Genomic DNA, 13,636 nt, shown 5'->3' with positions numbered 1-13,636 from the left:
GTCACGGTGCCCTCCCCGTTCCGCCGCCTATGGATGGTGTAACACATGGAGGCGGTGGTTCGATTGCAACTCACAATCGGACCACCGCACCACTGCACCGTCCGGGGCGCGGCGCGGTGGTCGGCAGGCGGCAGCCTAGGCCCTGAGTGACCTGTTATACGTCAGGTCAGGTCACCGCATCAAGTGAGGTTACTATAAGAGTTTATAGCAATGGCTCTAAGAATGCTGAAACCATACCTGACTTCGTGTAAAAGTGCACTTTTTCGTTTAAATGATAATGCTGGTAACTGGTAAGTTGCGTAAAGAGCGTTTGCGACTTATGCTTATAAATTCGCTCATAGATGGCAGCAGAGACAAACGCCTGAAAGTATGCTGCACCGGAATACACAAAACGCTAGCTGTGATTGGTCAGCTTATCATCAATTGATGACGTATGAAGACCAACAGCAGCGGAAGACGGATGCAAAATATTTGTAAACCTTGAACACTTGATCGAGCGTGTGTTTAAGTTTAAGTTTAAGTTTAGATTAATGGACTGTCATTAGACTAGGTCTATTCTTGCGTCCATTTCATTGTCTTGTATCAAGTCTTCATCTTGGGTCTTCAATGACTCGAGCATATGCAGACGAGAGGGAGCGTGGGATACTAAGCACTAAGCCAGGGTATAGAATGCTTGTTTGCGCAGGGGTGTGGGAGCCGGTTTTCTAGCATCTATGTACTTTTCACATTACACATTTAACGTCATATAATTAGCAATCTTGATGTGTGTATGTGTGTGGTGTGTTGTTTGTTTGTGTGTTGTGATTGATCAATATTAGGTGGATTCTGCGACAATAAGGTCGTAAATATATCGCTAAGACGCCTCTCAACATACTCACGAAGCAAGCTATCAAAAAGGTCAAGAAGAAATGGGTAAAAAGCAACATCAGAAGGATAAATTGTAAGTATGAAATTGATTTGAATCGGAGGAGTGGGGTATTACCGAGTAGTTCTTGTCATTTTGGCTCAAGCGCAGGTTTCCTTACAAATAATGCTTCTCATCTTTGTTTTATTAATCACATGATAGTTTACACATCATGTTCTATAGTTCTATTGCTCATGATATCATCCTGTTTGATAGCTGCATTCTGCATGCTATGCTAGGTCAGTAGGCGGAACTATGGTCAAGCGTACCCATTTTCGGGAACGCATTTTCGTTCCCATGTTTGGGAACGATAAACCCAAATATGGGAACGCCATATAGGCATTATTTAAAACAAGAAAAAGAACCGTTAAATGACGTCCAAAAAGTATAAAACGATCGTGAACCGCCTGATATTTGTCTCAATATTGTTGGGAAAGAGTTTGATATTGTAAGGCCCATCGTAGTTTCAAATCGTTACCCTATTTCTAAAGCAGTCCATCATCCGGGCCGCGAGCCCAAATTTGGGAACGCTCTCGTACACTGGCGCTGCAAGCGTTCCTTATTATGGGAACGGCGTAGCCAAAATTGGGAACGATTTCACCGACGCCTTTCAGGGGCTCTTTTCATTATCTAGCATCACGTCCAACGCCGCAAATTATTGTTAACGCAACAATCATCAGATGACCTTTCCGGCAAGACCGTCGCATGTTTCGCCCGGTCTTCTGCGCTTTTATTCCCGTCGATCTCGCAGCGGGCACGCCCCCCTCTGCAGGATTACGTAATTCACAACGCTCAGCGATGTTCAACAAGGTCTTCCATACCTATATCCACCGTCCGCGCCGAGGGTGGAGACATGTCAAGCACCTGTCTGTTTATCACCGATAGTTGACGAGCACAAGGAAGTATCCAAAAATGGGAACGCTGAATATGTTACACCCTCAAAACACCTAGTCCCAATGAAAATCTAGTTTTTTCCTTTCTTGATGAGTGTAAGTGGCAAAAGGCCTGGTAGGATGGGCACGAGGAATGATCGAAATCAGCATAAAAATTATAAAGAAGCCACACAGAGCGACCTGTATAAGAGAAATTCCCCCAAAACGATCACGCTTAGAAACACGGAAGACAAAAACCACGCTCATGACGCTCCTTATAAAACAACTCTAAACAGCTAGCATCCAAATAAAATATGTCTTTCCGGGATGATAAAATACAGCTGAATAATTTTAAACCACTGAAACTGAGTTTACAACAGTAGTTCGGTAAAATCACTGACGTTCCATGCGGTCGTGCGCCCCGACACCAAATGTCAACAATATTACCTCGGGACTGTCCGCGTGTTCGCTTGCATATGTCAGCATCTGGTGTCGCTAGTATGAAACTTCATAACCAGGCGAAAATTATTATACTTGACCTCAAAATGTAAAAAACGCTTCATTTTCCTTAAAATTGCAAGTTAAATGTAGTATAACCCATGTTTTCACCATTCCGTCATTTCAAAAAATCATTAAAAATATCATTCGACGGTCAATTTCCTTGTTCAACGGTCAGATTAAAGATAATTTTATAGAGACTTAGTAGATACTCAAATTAGCGTGCACTTTTTTGAGACGTGATGCACTAATGAGTTTTTGTGGGCGAACGGCCGAAAAATTACCTTCCGTTCTCATAAATGGGAACGCCCGTTCCCATATTTGGGAACTCCGTTCCCAAAAATGGGAACGTTCCTATATTTGGGTACTCATGACCATAGTTCCACCTACTGAGGTTGAGCAAAAACTAGTTTTGGTAGGTAAGTGTTGTAATTGATAAATCATTTATCAAGTCATCTGATGAAAACTACATTTATTCATCAGTCAGTTGATAATGACATTTCAAATCCCTTCCAACAAAGTATTACATGCAGAGGTGTGAGGAGCAATCACACTTTCAATGTACCTAAATGTTATGGCTCTTCCGCAGTTATGTGCAAGGAATGTATCTAGTTACTTATGAATGCCATCACATAATTCAGAGTGCAAAGCATGGCAGCACAGTTAAAAAACCACTCCAGTTGGCAGTTAGGGTGACAAACCCTGACAGGTCAGACGTCCTGAAATGAGCACCAGCCAGCCTGAAAAAGACCTTAAATTTAACCAAAAAATTGAGATATTTACACATTCTTAATGTAAAATATCAAAAGGAGGCCAATTATTTTCTTGGACCACTGATCACAATACATCTGGTGCATTCTGCATGATAGGCACCCTGCTGCTCATCCAGAATGCTAAATCCTGCACCACACCACGTTTAATCTTCTTCTCACCACATGCAGCGAATGAATGCCTCCACAGTTACACCAGATGTTGTTGAGCCGGTAGTCGGGACTCGGGCGTGCCGGTTTTCGCGTGGAATTTCCACGTCGAGGAATTCCTGACGAAACGGTCGTTCAAGCAAGCCCGTTTCACAAGATCCCGCGGGATTCCTCGCATTTTGCGATGTCCAAAGGGCTGTTTTTATGAGGAATTCCTCAACGTGGAAATTCTACACGTAAAACGTCACGTCCGAACGCAGGCGAGATTGCCCAGTTTTTCAGCCTGTCATTGATCACACCGCTCACAGTCTGCAATTTCGTCCACTCCAGGTACCTGACAGCCACTGAGTGGGCCACCCAGTATGGCGGCCACCGTCCGACGCGTCCCGAGGACCGCGAGTTCCGCCGGCTGCCGTTCACCCACTGCGCGCTGTCGCTGCAGCCCTTCGAGAACCCGCTCTGCACCGCCGACGGGCACGTGTTCGACCTGCTGCACGTCGTGCCGTTCGTGCGGAAATACAAGATCGATCCCATCACGGGGAAGGTAAGCACTGTCTCGGGAAGGCGGGTATCGGAGGTAGTCGCGTTCGGGACACTGGGTGCCGTGATATGGCTACCTCTCAGCTGAATGATGGGGACTGAGCGTATCTTTGAATTGAAGAGGGTGTAACTGGTAGGTAGATCTGGTTGATGGGAATGGGTTGATGACTTCCACTGCCATGACTGTGTGTAATACCATGCCTGCATTGTCCAATAGGTGGCAAATGAGGGAAAGTTTTCACAATAACTTCTCAATTGTCTATCTCCACGTTTTCAGCCGCTGGAAGCCAAGGCGCTCATCAAGCTGAACTTTTTCAAGAACAGCGATGGGAAGTACCACTGCCCGGTGCTGTTCAAGGTGTTCACGGAAAACTCCCACATCGTGGCCATCAAGACCACCGGCAACGTCATGTCCTACGAGGTGAGGGCAGCACGGGGCAAGCCGGCGGGGCCGGGGCTGCTTAGGACGCGTGCCCTGTGTTGAGAGGCTCGGTGGGGTCTGCACGGTAGGGTATGTAAGCTCAGTTTTGGCATAGCGACATGTAGAGGTCTCTAGTGTGACGCGGCTATCGACGCCACCTGGTGCAATGATTGACGTATTGTAGCATGGATTGCCGTCTCAAAGGCGCTATTTGACGTTTTGCCATTTGAAAAAAGACTAACTAAAAAGGTTTCCATTCTAACCTTACGCACATAAATTTTGAGAACTAGGTATAGAAAGAGTACTCATACAGAATATAGCTCAGGGAAGGAGCTCGCAGTTATTGCCCATATTTAGTGATTTTCGGAAGCAGTACAATGGTACAGTCAAATGATCCGAGCGCTACCGTTTATTTCGTATAGTGCTACTAAATGATGCACCATTGCGCTTGCTCCTAATTTCTGTTGGTGCCCGTCGATCTCAGCAATGCCCGACTGACTATGTCTATCTGACTCGGCAGGCGGTGGAGGAGCTGAACATCAAGCCCCAGAACTGGAAGGAGCTGGTCACGGACGAGCCCTTCACCAGGAAGGACATCATCACCATACAGGACCCCAAGAACCTGCAGAAGTTCAACCTGTCCGCCTTCTACCACATCAAAAACAACATCAAGGTCACCGACGAAGGTGAGGATATTCGCGGGAGCTATGCCGCATGGCGCGAATTAGCTGGCTTATGTGTTTTGGACGGTGTAATACTACAATTTGGTCGCGTTTCTGCTACTGCCACCTCCCCATGGTATAATCCAGCTAATTGTGGTATAGCTCAGTCTCCCTCCTTGTGATAAACATAAGTCAAATCCGCCGCTCCCTGAGTCCCTATCCCTAGTAGCACATCAATATTGTATCGATGTTGTATCAATATTGACAACAATGTTGTATCGATGTAATTCTGTTAGCCACTTTCGACATTGATACGATGTTGCATTTCGACATCGTATCAATATTGACAGGGCAACATTGTACAACATTGTTTCGATGTTGATACAACATTGTCTCGATGTTGATTTTTGGTTGATTCAACATTGTCTCGATGCTGATACAACATTGTCTCGATGCTGATTCTTGGTTGATTCAACATTGTCTCGATGTTGATACAACATTGTCTCGATGCTGATTCTTGGTTGATTCAACATTGTCTCGATGTTGATACAACATTGTCTCGATGTTGTTGTGGACAGACCTATCGTGTACGAAATCCCGTAGGATCCCGTAATTACCTAAAATATTCCAGCGTCACCGTCACAGTCAATGTTCGGGGGAAAATGTATTTCTATGATATGTGCACAGCTTTTCACTTTTTTTCGAGTCAGTTACACTTCACATATCACGTCACACAACCTCGGCCGCCGGCACAGCTCTTCACTTTTTTCGAGTCAGTTACACTTCACATATCACGTCACACAACCTCGGCCGCCGCTCAGTCTCCGCCATCTTCACATCTTGAGCGGTTGAGTCAGGGCCGTGGGGGTTGAGTCGCCTGTCGAGCCTCGCACTCCTGTAACAAAGCGGAGATTCCTATGTAACAACGGTAATAAATTGGGCCTTTGAGTAAATTCAGTTCAGTCATTTTCAGCTCAGATAATAGATATTTATGTAAGTGCATTTAGCATCACGCATGAACCTATACGTCCTACTACCATGAATCTATTCTTTTATACTTACCGGGCCCTGTTTCAAGTCATGACGCTACATGACGCCACCGGCAGCACTTTTTCTCTTTGCCGCAGGCAAGTGAGTGACGACGGTGATCGCCACCATTTTGAAGAGAACGTTTCAGCGTCAGTTTTTTTAACTTATCACTGCAATAACTAGGATAAATGCACTGATTGTCACACAGCAGAAACTGGCGGAAACGGCTACATGGTCGGATCGAAAGAGGAGACGCCAGACGACACTGGACACAACACACTCAACACACCCGTCCGCACTCTGCGAGCCGGCACAACGGGACGGGGGACGCGCGGTCCCCTGTCGCGGTCTCCCCCTCTCTAGCCGGAGGCGAGGATGGGACCGCCCGCTGCCGGCCGCGTGCAGTCTTCAAAACGGTCAGCGGTCGTTAGATTCCAGTCGGTACGGTCTCTGAAAAAGCACAGCGCACGACTGGTGGGAGGGGACCAAGGCACTAACTACCGTGATACTTGAATGGCACCGGTGCAGTGGCACCCGAATAAAATAATGCCGATACAATAATGCTGCTTAATTCAACGTAGGTTGAGGATGTTATAAAAGGATTTTATTAAGTGGAGCTATCTTTATTTAAGGATCCATTCACTTTATAACTCTCTATATATCATACTCAAGACGTATATGCCTATAAGATACCAATAGGTACTATATCTATACGACCATTCGTCTATTTGGAACCTCAGTGATCCCACCCTTAAAGTCCGATAGACGCCTTAGGACCTGTCGAGCCAGCCCATGGGACCCCTTACACCGCCCCCTTTAATGCTGTCAAGTGTCAACACAACTGCGGGGCAATATAGTAATTAAATCACAATGTTGGAACTCTACTTTTATCAATATTGTGAAATCAACATCGTGACAATGTTGTATCAATGTTGAATCACAACGTTGAAATGCTACCTCTGTCGATATTGTGAACTCAACATTGGGACAATGTTGTATCGATGTTGAACTACAATGTTGAACTTCAACCAAGATTCGACAAAGCACAACCAAATATCAACGTGATATCAACGTTGAATCAATATTGAATTCGTGTTGAAGCACCAATATTGACAATCAACCTGATTTCAACATATCTCAATGTTGTATCAATGTTGTGTGCTACTAGGGATGGTACATCCCTGCCGAGCTGCACCTTCTCTCTCATTTGCCGTAACCGCTCCTGATCCGACCCGCAGAGGCGGAGCGCAGTCGACTGGACCCTCAGGCGCGCCTGAAGAAGGTCAACTCGGTGACCAAGGATGTGCTGGAGGAGCTCGATCGCGAGTACAAACCCGCACAGAAGGAGGTTAAGGAACAGAAAAAGGCCGACAAGTTCAACGCGGTGAGTTCTGGGCAAGGATCTGGCTGGAGAATGCGTTAGTAGGTAGCTTGGCGTTCTATCACGGATTACCTTTTTATTGTATTTTCAACTTTAATTGATGTGTGCTTGGTAGTTCTTTGATGTGCCCCCCGTCTATCCATTCCTCAGCATCAGTGGCGCATGTTTCTTGCTGTTTTCCCTGAAAGTAATCTTGCCCGCTCACGGTACAGTGGTGCCCTCTTACCGCTCGGACCACTGACGCTGTACCGCTGATACCACGTCTGACTGTGTACTGCGTGGGACCACTGACGTTCTTCGTGTGGTCGGTAGGCGCACTTTTCCACGGGCGTGGTGGCGGCCGGGTTCACGTCGACCGCCATGGAGCCCGTGCTGGAGCACGAGGCGGCCGTCGTCGATGACGACACGGTCCGATACAAACACGTCAAAAAGAAAGGTCCGTGGGGCCGGGTGAGGAGGCAGCTCATGTCAAGTCAGGGGAGAAGAATAACACTTGTTTGACACATTTGTTTGGTAAAATATGCAGGGTTTTGACGTGAACTGGGTTGAAAAGCCGGCTGGCATGGGCTCTGACTTCAACATACGTCATACGTTCAATAAATGTCATTTCGACACGAATTATTAATGGCATTGACCAAAAGCAGCAGGTCGTGAGTGACCGCATATCACAATTGATCTTGTGGCCTTTCTGGTATGTACTGTGATCTAACCCGACCTGACCTTTTCGCCAGGGTACGTCCGTCTTGTGACCAATGTGGGCCCTCTGAACCTGGAGTTGCACTGTGACCAGACACCGCGCGCCTGCGAGAACTTCATCAAGCACTGCGCCAGCGGCTACTACAACGGCACAAAGTTCCACAGGTCGATACGGAACTTCATGGTGAGTTTGAGGGGGGGGGGGATGGTGGTGGTGGGATTATATTCTCTGGTCGGAAGGTCTGCGGTATGATGTATGATTGCGGTGTGACGACGACTGACGCGCACACTAGCCTAGCGGTTGCTGGTGAATCGTCCCGTTTTTTTTTTTTTATTCATTGTAACGTGTGAATAGAGTTAAAGCGCTCATTCGAAATGTTTTCCCCCCATCAAGTATCTGAGTATCTGTGCCCTGTGGAGAGCGTTTATTCCCTGTTTGTCCCACAGATTCAAGGAGGCGACTTTCAGGGTACCTGTGAGGGTGGTCAGAGTATTTGGGGAGAGCCTTTACTCCCTGTTTGTCCCACAGATTCAAGGAGGCGACCCCCAGGGTACCGGTGAGGGCGGTCAGAGTATCTGGGGAGAGTCTTTACTCCCTGTTTGTCCCACAGATTCAAGGAGGCGACCCCCAGGGTACCGGTGAGGGCGGTCAGAGTATCTGGGGAGAGTCTTTACTCCCTGTTTGTCCCACAGATTCAAGGAGGCGACCCCCAGGGAACCGGTGAGGGTGGACAGAGTATTTGGGGAGAACCGTTTGCCGACGAATTCCGGCCGAACCTGGGCCACAACGGTCGCGGAGTGCTCTCTATGGCCAACTCGGGGCCAAACACCAACAAATCGCAGTTGTGAGTATACATGCACTGACGAGCATCTGCCGGCCAGCCCAGCAGATTAGCAGGCTGAGCTGGAACCAGACAGCATTGTACCTGAGGATCATGCCAATTTATGTTGATTCAGTCGTGTTCATTCTGCGTTATAAGCTCGTTCTATCTTCTTCTTTTTTTTCAAACAACGTTACTGTAAAAAAAAAGTCATCTCACTCTTGGCTGTTGATTCGTGCGAATAATTCAAACCCAATTTAGAGCTGGTGTTTTATCAAAGCTACGGAACTGTCCGGCCGCCCGTTGACCCGTCCCCTTCCCTCTAGTTTCATCACGTACCGTTCGTGTAAGCACCTGGACAACAAGCACACGGTGTTCGGTGGCCTGGTCGGAGGTCTGGACACGCTGTCCACCATCGAGAAGGTGGAGGTGGACAACAAGGACAGGCCCATCGAGGACATTGTCATCACGGCGGCGCACGTGTTCGTTGACCCGTTCGCCGAGGCCGACCAGGAGGTGAGGAGCAACGTGGGGGAGGGAGGTTACAGGCGAGGGAAGTATCGGATAGTCAGATCACATTTTAGATTTTAGATATATGTTTGTTGGAAGGGGGCAGACGAAGGTGTCAGTGTAGTGTGTTGTGGGAGGTAACTTGTAACAGCTTGTAAGATTTGAGCTGAGAACGGGGTCGCCGTGACCTTGCCGGTTAGGTATCCGTGGGAAATGCGAATATTCGACCAGTATCCAGGCTGGGAGTTAGCCTGCTAGACTGAACGGCTATTCTGGCACCAGCTTGCGGTAGCGTACCAGAGGCTGTCGTCGCCTGACCGTTTGGAGGGAGGTGTGCCGTTGCTAGTGACTTTTCTTACGAGTTCCGTGTTATTCAGTCACTATGAGCCATGTCTGCGAATGTATATAAGTGAGCGATGTTGTTCATCTCTATATTCGAGATGATTAGAGTATATGCTAGCTTGTATCTTTCTGACCAGTGCCTACATGTATTAGCCCGGGCAGTACGAGTCTGTTGGAGTAGGTATCTGTCTGTCCTTGTCCGTGCCATTCTGACCCGCATCTCTCCCCGGTCCGCCCACAGCTGGCCCGGCTGAGGACGGAGGAGGCCGAGCGGCTGCAGGCAGAGTCGGGCTCCAAAGTCACCTCCACCTCCGCCCGGAGCGGTAACGCCGTGCGCGGACCGCTCAAACCTCTGCGGGAGGGGGTCGGAAAGTACATCGCACCCGGAGCCACCGCCGCGGCCGCCGCGTCAAAAACGTGAGCGAACAACGGACATCGGCAGAAGATCGGGGACTTATGGGGAGGCTTGTACCAACATTTCTTGCGTCTTTTATATCAATTAGCTCTTTGCACACTTCGTGCTCTCTTGGCATGCTATTGTGGCAGCTGGACATCACTGACTCCCCCTAAGTGAGCATCATTCCCGCCTGGCCGGCGTACCAATTCACCCCGCTCGGGGGCATGGGACGGCACTGGCAGTCTATAACAAAGTCAAATGGCGTCAATTGAACCATCCGATTTGCACATCCCTTCCAATGTGATGCTGCCGGTTAGCGGCCCTGTCCTAGCCAACTCACTCACTCATGCCGCAGGCTGATAATGTTGAATATTCATACGTCCATCGCCCATGCACTACGCTGTCTGGGACTCTCGGCTCCGGCCCACAGTGAATCTCTCCCTCCTCGCCTACAGGAAGGCCGACGAGCCGCCGCCGCAGCCGAACAAAAAGCGGAAGGAGGCGTCGTACGATTTTGGCAGCTTCAGTTCGTGGTGAGCGGGCGGCGGAGGGGGGTTCGGTTCGTGACGTTACGGTACTGCGGACTGCTGGTGCCTAGCACATACTGTGGGCGACGTCAGGCTGGAAGGTGCGTGTTACGAAATATGTGTGGAATGGAGGGCTGTTTCCTCTGACAGCGCGTTGCAAGGTGGTGTACTTTTCCTTCTCATTCCATTATGCTCATCCAATTCGCCGGTGAAGTCATCAGCAATAAGTGTATATTGAGTCACGTATGCCAATAACATGAAATATAAACGGATACAAATAGTATTTAATGTGGATGTAAACGGAGCTCTTGAGTATCACCATCATAATTCGTCATGCAACACGCTTGGAATGTTTCTCCAAAAACAAATACACCGCTTAGAACACAAGCCAGCATAAAATTGCTAAAAATAATGTTGAATACTCATTTTCGACACGACACTGACGAACGTCTTAACAATGACAAGCTCCTCCTGTCTTACAGACCGGAAATATTTTGTCCATCATGGAACACTTTGGTATCACCAGCTTCGCTACCCGGCACTGTTCCGTGCTCCCATCACTTGACCTAGTATCTATTCGTGAAAACCGATGCAAAACATACCTGTCCACCCGATATCCTCTCAGTCGCCGCCTATCCACCAGCGGAACATGGAATAGAGCCGTGCTGGAGCCCGCCGTCTGCACCACCCCTGCTGACGTCACGCTGGGTAATATGACGTCACTCGGGGAACACTTTCTGAACGGCCTGCTTCAGCTGACTGATGACCTCTGCCGGCTGCGGCGACTTTACCACCGCGCTGCCGGAGACGATCATATTGGCGCCGGCCTGGAACGAACACGAGAGGCAAGGGTTAAATGATGGTGACGGTAGCACCCGAGGGACACTGAAGAGCGGCGTGCTAGTTTGAGAGATGAAGCGCCGTGATGACGACTTTTAGCTTCAGATACACTTTGAACGGCAACGTTTGGACCATGTTAAACCGACATGCGAAAAATATTGACATGCGATGCCTCGCGATATCTTCGGGTTAGCTGACACGGGAGGGTGACGTAAAAAGTCGAGGGTTTTCAAGCGCACAAGGGAACGTGCCGGATAGCGACACATCGATAAAGTTTCAGAATTCAGATGCCGGTCGGTCGTCAATGCCCCCCCCCCCCATGACCCACCTTGGCGCACTGGTCGATGTTGGCCGGGCTGACTCCGCCGTCCACCTCGATATTGACCAGCGGGAACTCGGCGCGCAGCCGCTCCACCTTGGACATCATGTCGGCCATAAACTTCTGTCCGCCGAACCCGGGCTCGACCGTCATGACGAGCAGCATGTCGGCCAGCGGGCCATACGGCAGCACCACGCTCACGTCGGTACCCGGCTTCAGGCCGATGCCCACCTGCGAGACAGGGTGGGCGGGGTGGACGGGTGTGGGTGCTGGGTAGTTGTTATCTGGTGGTGGACTGAAACAAGGTGAAACTAAGTACCTAATGAAGCATGGCAGGATCAAAGCAGTTCTGGCAGGTACCATTTACAAGTGTGTACTGTGTAGAGAACTAGAGAGCCATATCAGCATACCCTGGATTATAATTTTTGCATTTCATCTGTTCATTGAGACTTGAGTTCATTGAATTAAGAAATTATTTTCAGTCATTAACTTTACTACCAGATAAGACTGAGTCGCTATTGAAAAACACATGTACAAATGTTCACCTTCATCCCTGCCTCTTTGATCTTCCTGCAGAGGTCTGGAACATCCTTGGAGGCCTCGATGTGGAAGGTGTACTGGTTTGCACCAGCATCAGCCATGGCCTCCACCCACTGGTGAACAGAATGTACCTAGGTGACTGCAGAACACATAACACACACAAATACAATGGGCGCCTATTCATTCATTGCTATTTGAATCAGGTACCTAAATGACACAGATACTGATCATTTTTTAGACAAAATATCAGCATACAACTTGTCTAAGAATGAAGTCAGATCAGCCTCCTTCTTTGTGGGATTGCCACTTGTTGGCAGAAAGCACAACACCTTCCAGAGTGCACTAACTTCTAAGGCAAATAGGTGATAGTGCACTGAGCTTATCTTATATACTAACCTTTTCTGGGTTTTCAACCATCATATGCATGTCAAAAAATGATTTGGGGATCTTCTGTCGTAAGCATTTCACAACAGGATGCCCAAACGTCAGGTTTGGCACAAAATGACCATCCATCACATCTAGATGAAGATAGTCTGCGCCTGAATTTATCATCTTTTCTGACTCATCATAGAGCATAGAAAGATCAGAGTTCAAAATTGATGGACCGATCATAGCCTTAGGACCACAGGCCATTTTGATGTGCTTTTAAGTTTCACAGAAGCCGAAGCGGCAGTGGAAGCACCCACGAAGCAGAGGCTCTTGGTCTTTAAAAGAAATACAATATGTGCAGCAGTCAGCGAGTCTCAAACACACGGCAGGTGAAAAATACTCGGGTCTCGACCTAACCGTAGCGCTGTCGACTTTCACAAACGACCTCAGCGTCAGGGTTACCAACGGGAATTTTTCTAAATCCCAAGATCGCCGCGCGAATTTCCCAAAATCGAGCTCCATATCCCAAGGTCGACAGGATCAAAGCCCAATGTGCATCCCAAGGTCTATAGAAACCAAATATAGAGCAAATAAAGTGTATTTGACGTATTTTCAAATCTTTGGTTGACTAAATAAATCAATATCGTTAACATAACTTGCATTCGGCACAGTTACACACGCAGGCATAGGTACAGACACACAGCAAGTTACCTGTCTGGGTTTTACGTTTATTTCCCGTTTCACGCGGTTTCAGTCTGGCGGCAAAACCATCCAAAATGTACGCTCTTGACTAGCATCGATAACCCGAACAAATATTGGGACAGCTCACAAAAATATCAACAATAGGTACAACACAAGGTATAATAACGAACCGAGCCGCGAGATGATCACAGAATGATGAATCAAAATGAATGAATGTTGACCTATGCCAATGCATCGTTGAGCGTCCGATGGTTTACGATAGGAATTATAACAATAGTTTTAAACTAGCGCTTTTTTGGAACTAGCGCTTCTTTCGTGCTTCGTTGGTTGCTTGGTAAGGTACAGT

The 13,636-nt window shown here is 48.0% G+C and overlaps 2 protein-coding genes across 5 annotated transcripts; one reads left to right on the top strand and one right to left on the bottom strand.

The window, feature by feature from the left end:
• The first annotated feature begins 505 nt into the window (after positions 1 to 505).
• Positions 506 to 10,800, top strand: LOC122366899 (RING-type E3 ubiquitin-protein ligase PPIL2-like). 2 transcript variants are annotated; one of them, XM_043339552.1, is made up of 12 exons: positions 506 to 550; positions 839 to 940; positions 3,525 to 3,738; positions 4,012 to 4,155; positions 4,676 to 4,841; positions 7,085 to 7,230; positions 7,540 to 7,663; positions 7,959 to 8,107; positions 8,617 to 8,768; positions 9,071 to 9,260; positions 9,838 to 10,013; positions 10,449 to 10,800. In XM_043339552.1, the coding sequence occupies exons 2-12, from the start codon at positions 909 to 911 to the stop codon at positions 10,528 to 10,530; spliced, it is 1,575 nt and encodes a 524-aa protein (XP_043195487.1). In that variant the 5' UTR covers positions 506 to 550; positions 839 to 908; the 3' UTR covers positions 10,531 to 10,800. The 2 variants fall into 2 exon arrangements, with proteins under 2 accessions (XP_043195487.1, XP_043195486.1); XM_043339551.1 differs by having other exon boundaries at positions 507 to 550; positions 819 to 940.
• On the bottom strand, positions 10,730 to 13,344 carry LOC122366900 (ribulose-phosphate 3-epimerase-like). Of its 3 annotated transcripts, none has more exons than XM_043339554.1 (4): positions 13,300 to 13,344; positions 12,225 to 12,332; positions 11,689 to 11,910; positions 10,730 to 11,347 (listed from the first exon to the last, which is right to left on the bottom strand). In XM_043339554.1, the coding sequence occupies exons 2-4, from the start codon at positions 12,318 to 12,320 to the stop codon at positions 11,240 to 11,242; spliced, it is 426 nt and encodes a 141-aa protein (XP_043195489.1). In that variant the 5' UTR covers positions 12,321 to 12,332; positions 13,300 to 13,344; the 3' UTR covers positions 10,730 to 11,239. The 3 variants fall into 3 exon arrangements, with proteins under 3 accessions (XP_043195489.1, XP_043195488.1, XP_043195490.1); XM_043339553.1 differs by lacking the exon at positions 13,300 to 13,344 and adding an exon at positions 12,616 to 13,043; XM_043339555.1 differs by lacking the exon at positions 13,300 to 13,344 and adding an exon at positions 13,001 to 13,020.
• Positions 13,345 to 13,636: the final 292 nt, after the last annotated feature.

Source organism: Amphibalanus amphitrite, unplaced genomic scaffold (assembly GCF_019059575.1).
Source record: "Amphibalanus amphitrite isolate SeventyFive unplaced genomic scaffold, NRLGWU_Aamphi_draft 000838F_arrow, whole genome shotgun sequence".
Lineage (NCBI taxonomy): Eukaryota > Metazoa > Arthropoda > Thecostraca > Balanomorpha > Balanidae > Amphibalanus > Amphibalanus amphitrite.
The sequence above is the reverse complement of the archived record's forward strand: the minus strand, read 5'-3'. Positions and strand labels throughout refer to the sequence as shown.

Bases quoted from the DNA above. Each gene is read 5' to 3' on its own strand.
- LOC122366899 (XM_043339552.1), top strand. From the start codon at position 909: ATGGGTAAAAAGCAACATCAGAAGGATAAATT. The intron at 8,769-9,070 runs GTGAGTATACAT...CCTTCCCTCTAG, and splicing joins AACACCAACAAATCGCAGTT to TTTCATCACGTACCGTTCGT. The intron at 9,261-9,837 runs GTGAGGAGCAAC...GTCCGCCCACAG, and splicing joins TCGCCGAGGCCGACCAGGAG to CTGGCCCGGCTGAGGACGGA.
- LOC122366900 (XM_043339553.1), bottom strand. From the start codon at position 12,852: ATGGCCTGTGGTCCTAAGGCTATGATCGGTCCATCAATTTTGAACTCT. The intron at 12,333-12,615 runs GTTAGTATATAA...TCTGTTCACCAG, and splicing joins TGGTTGAAAACCCAGAAAAG to TGGGTGGAGGCCATGGCTGA. The intron at 11,911-12,224 runs GTGAACATTTGT...CCTGTCTCGCAG, and splicing joins TCAAAGAGGCAGGGATGAAG to GTGGGCATCGGCCTGAAGCC.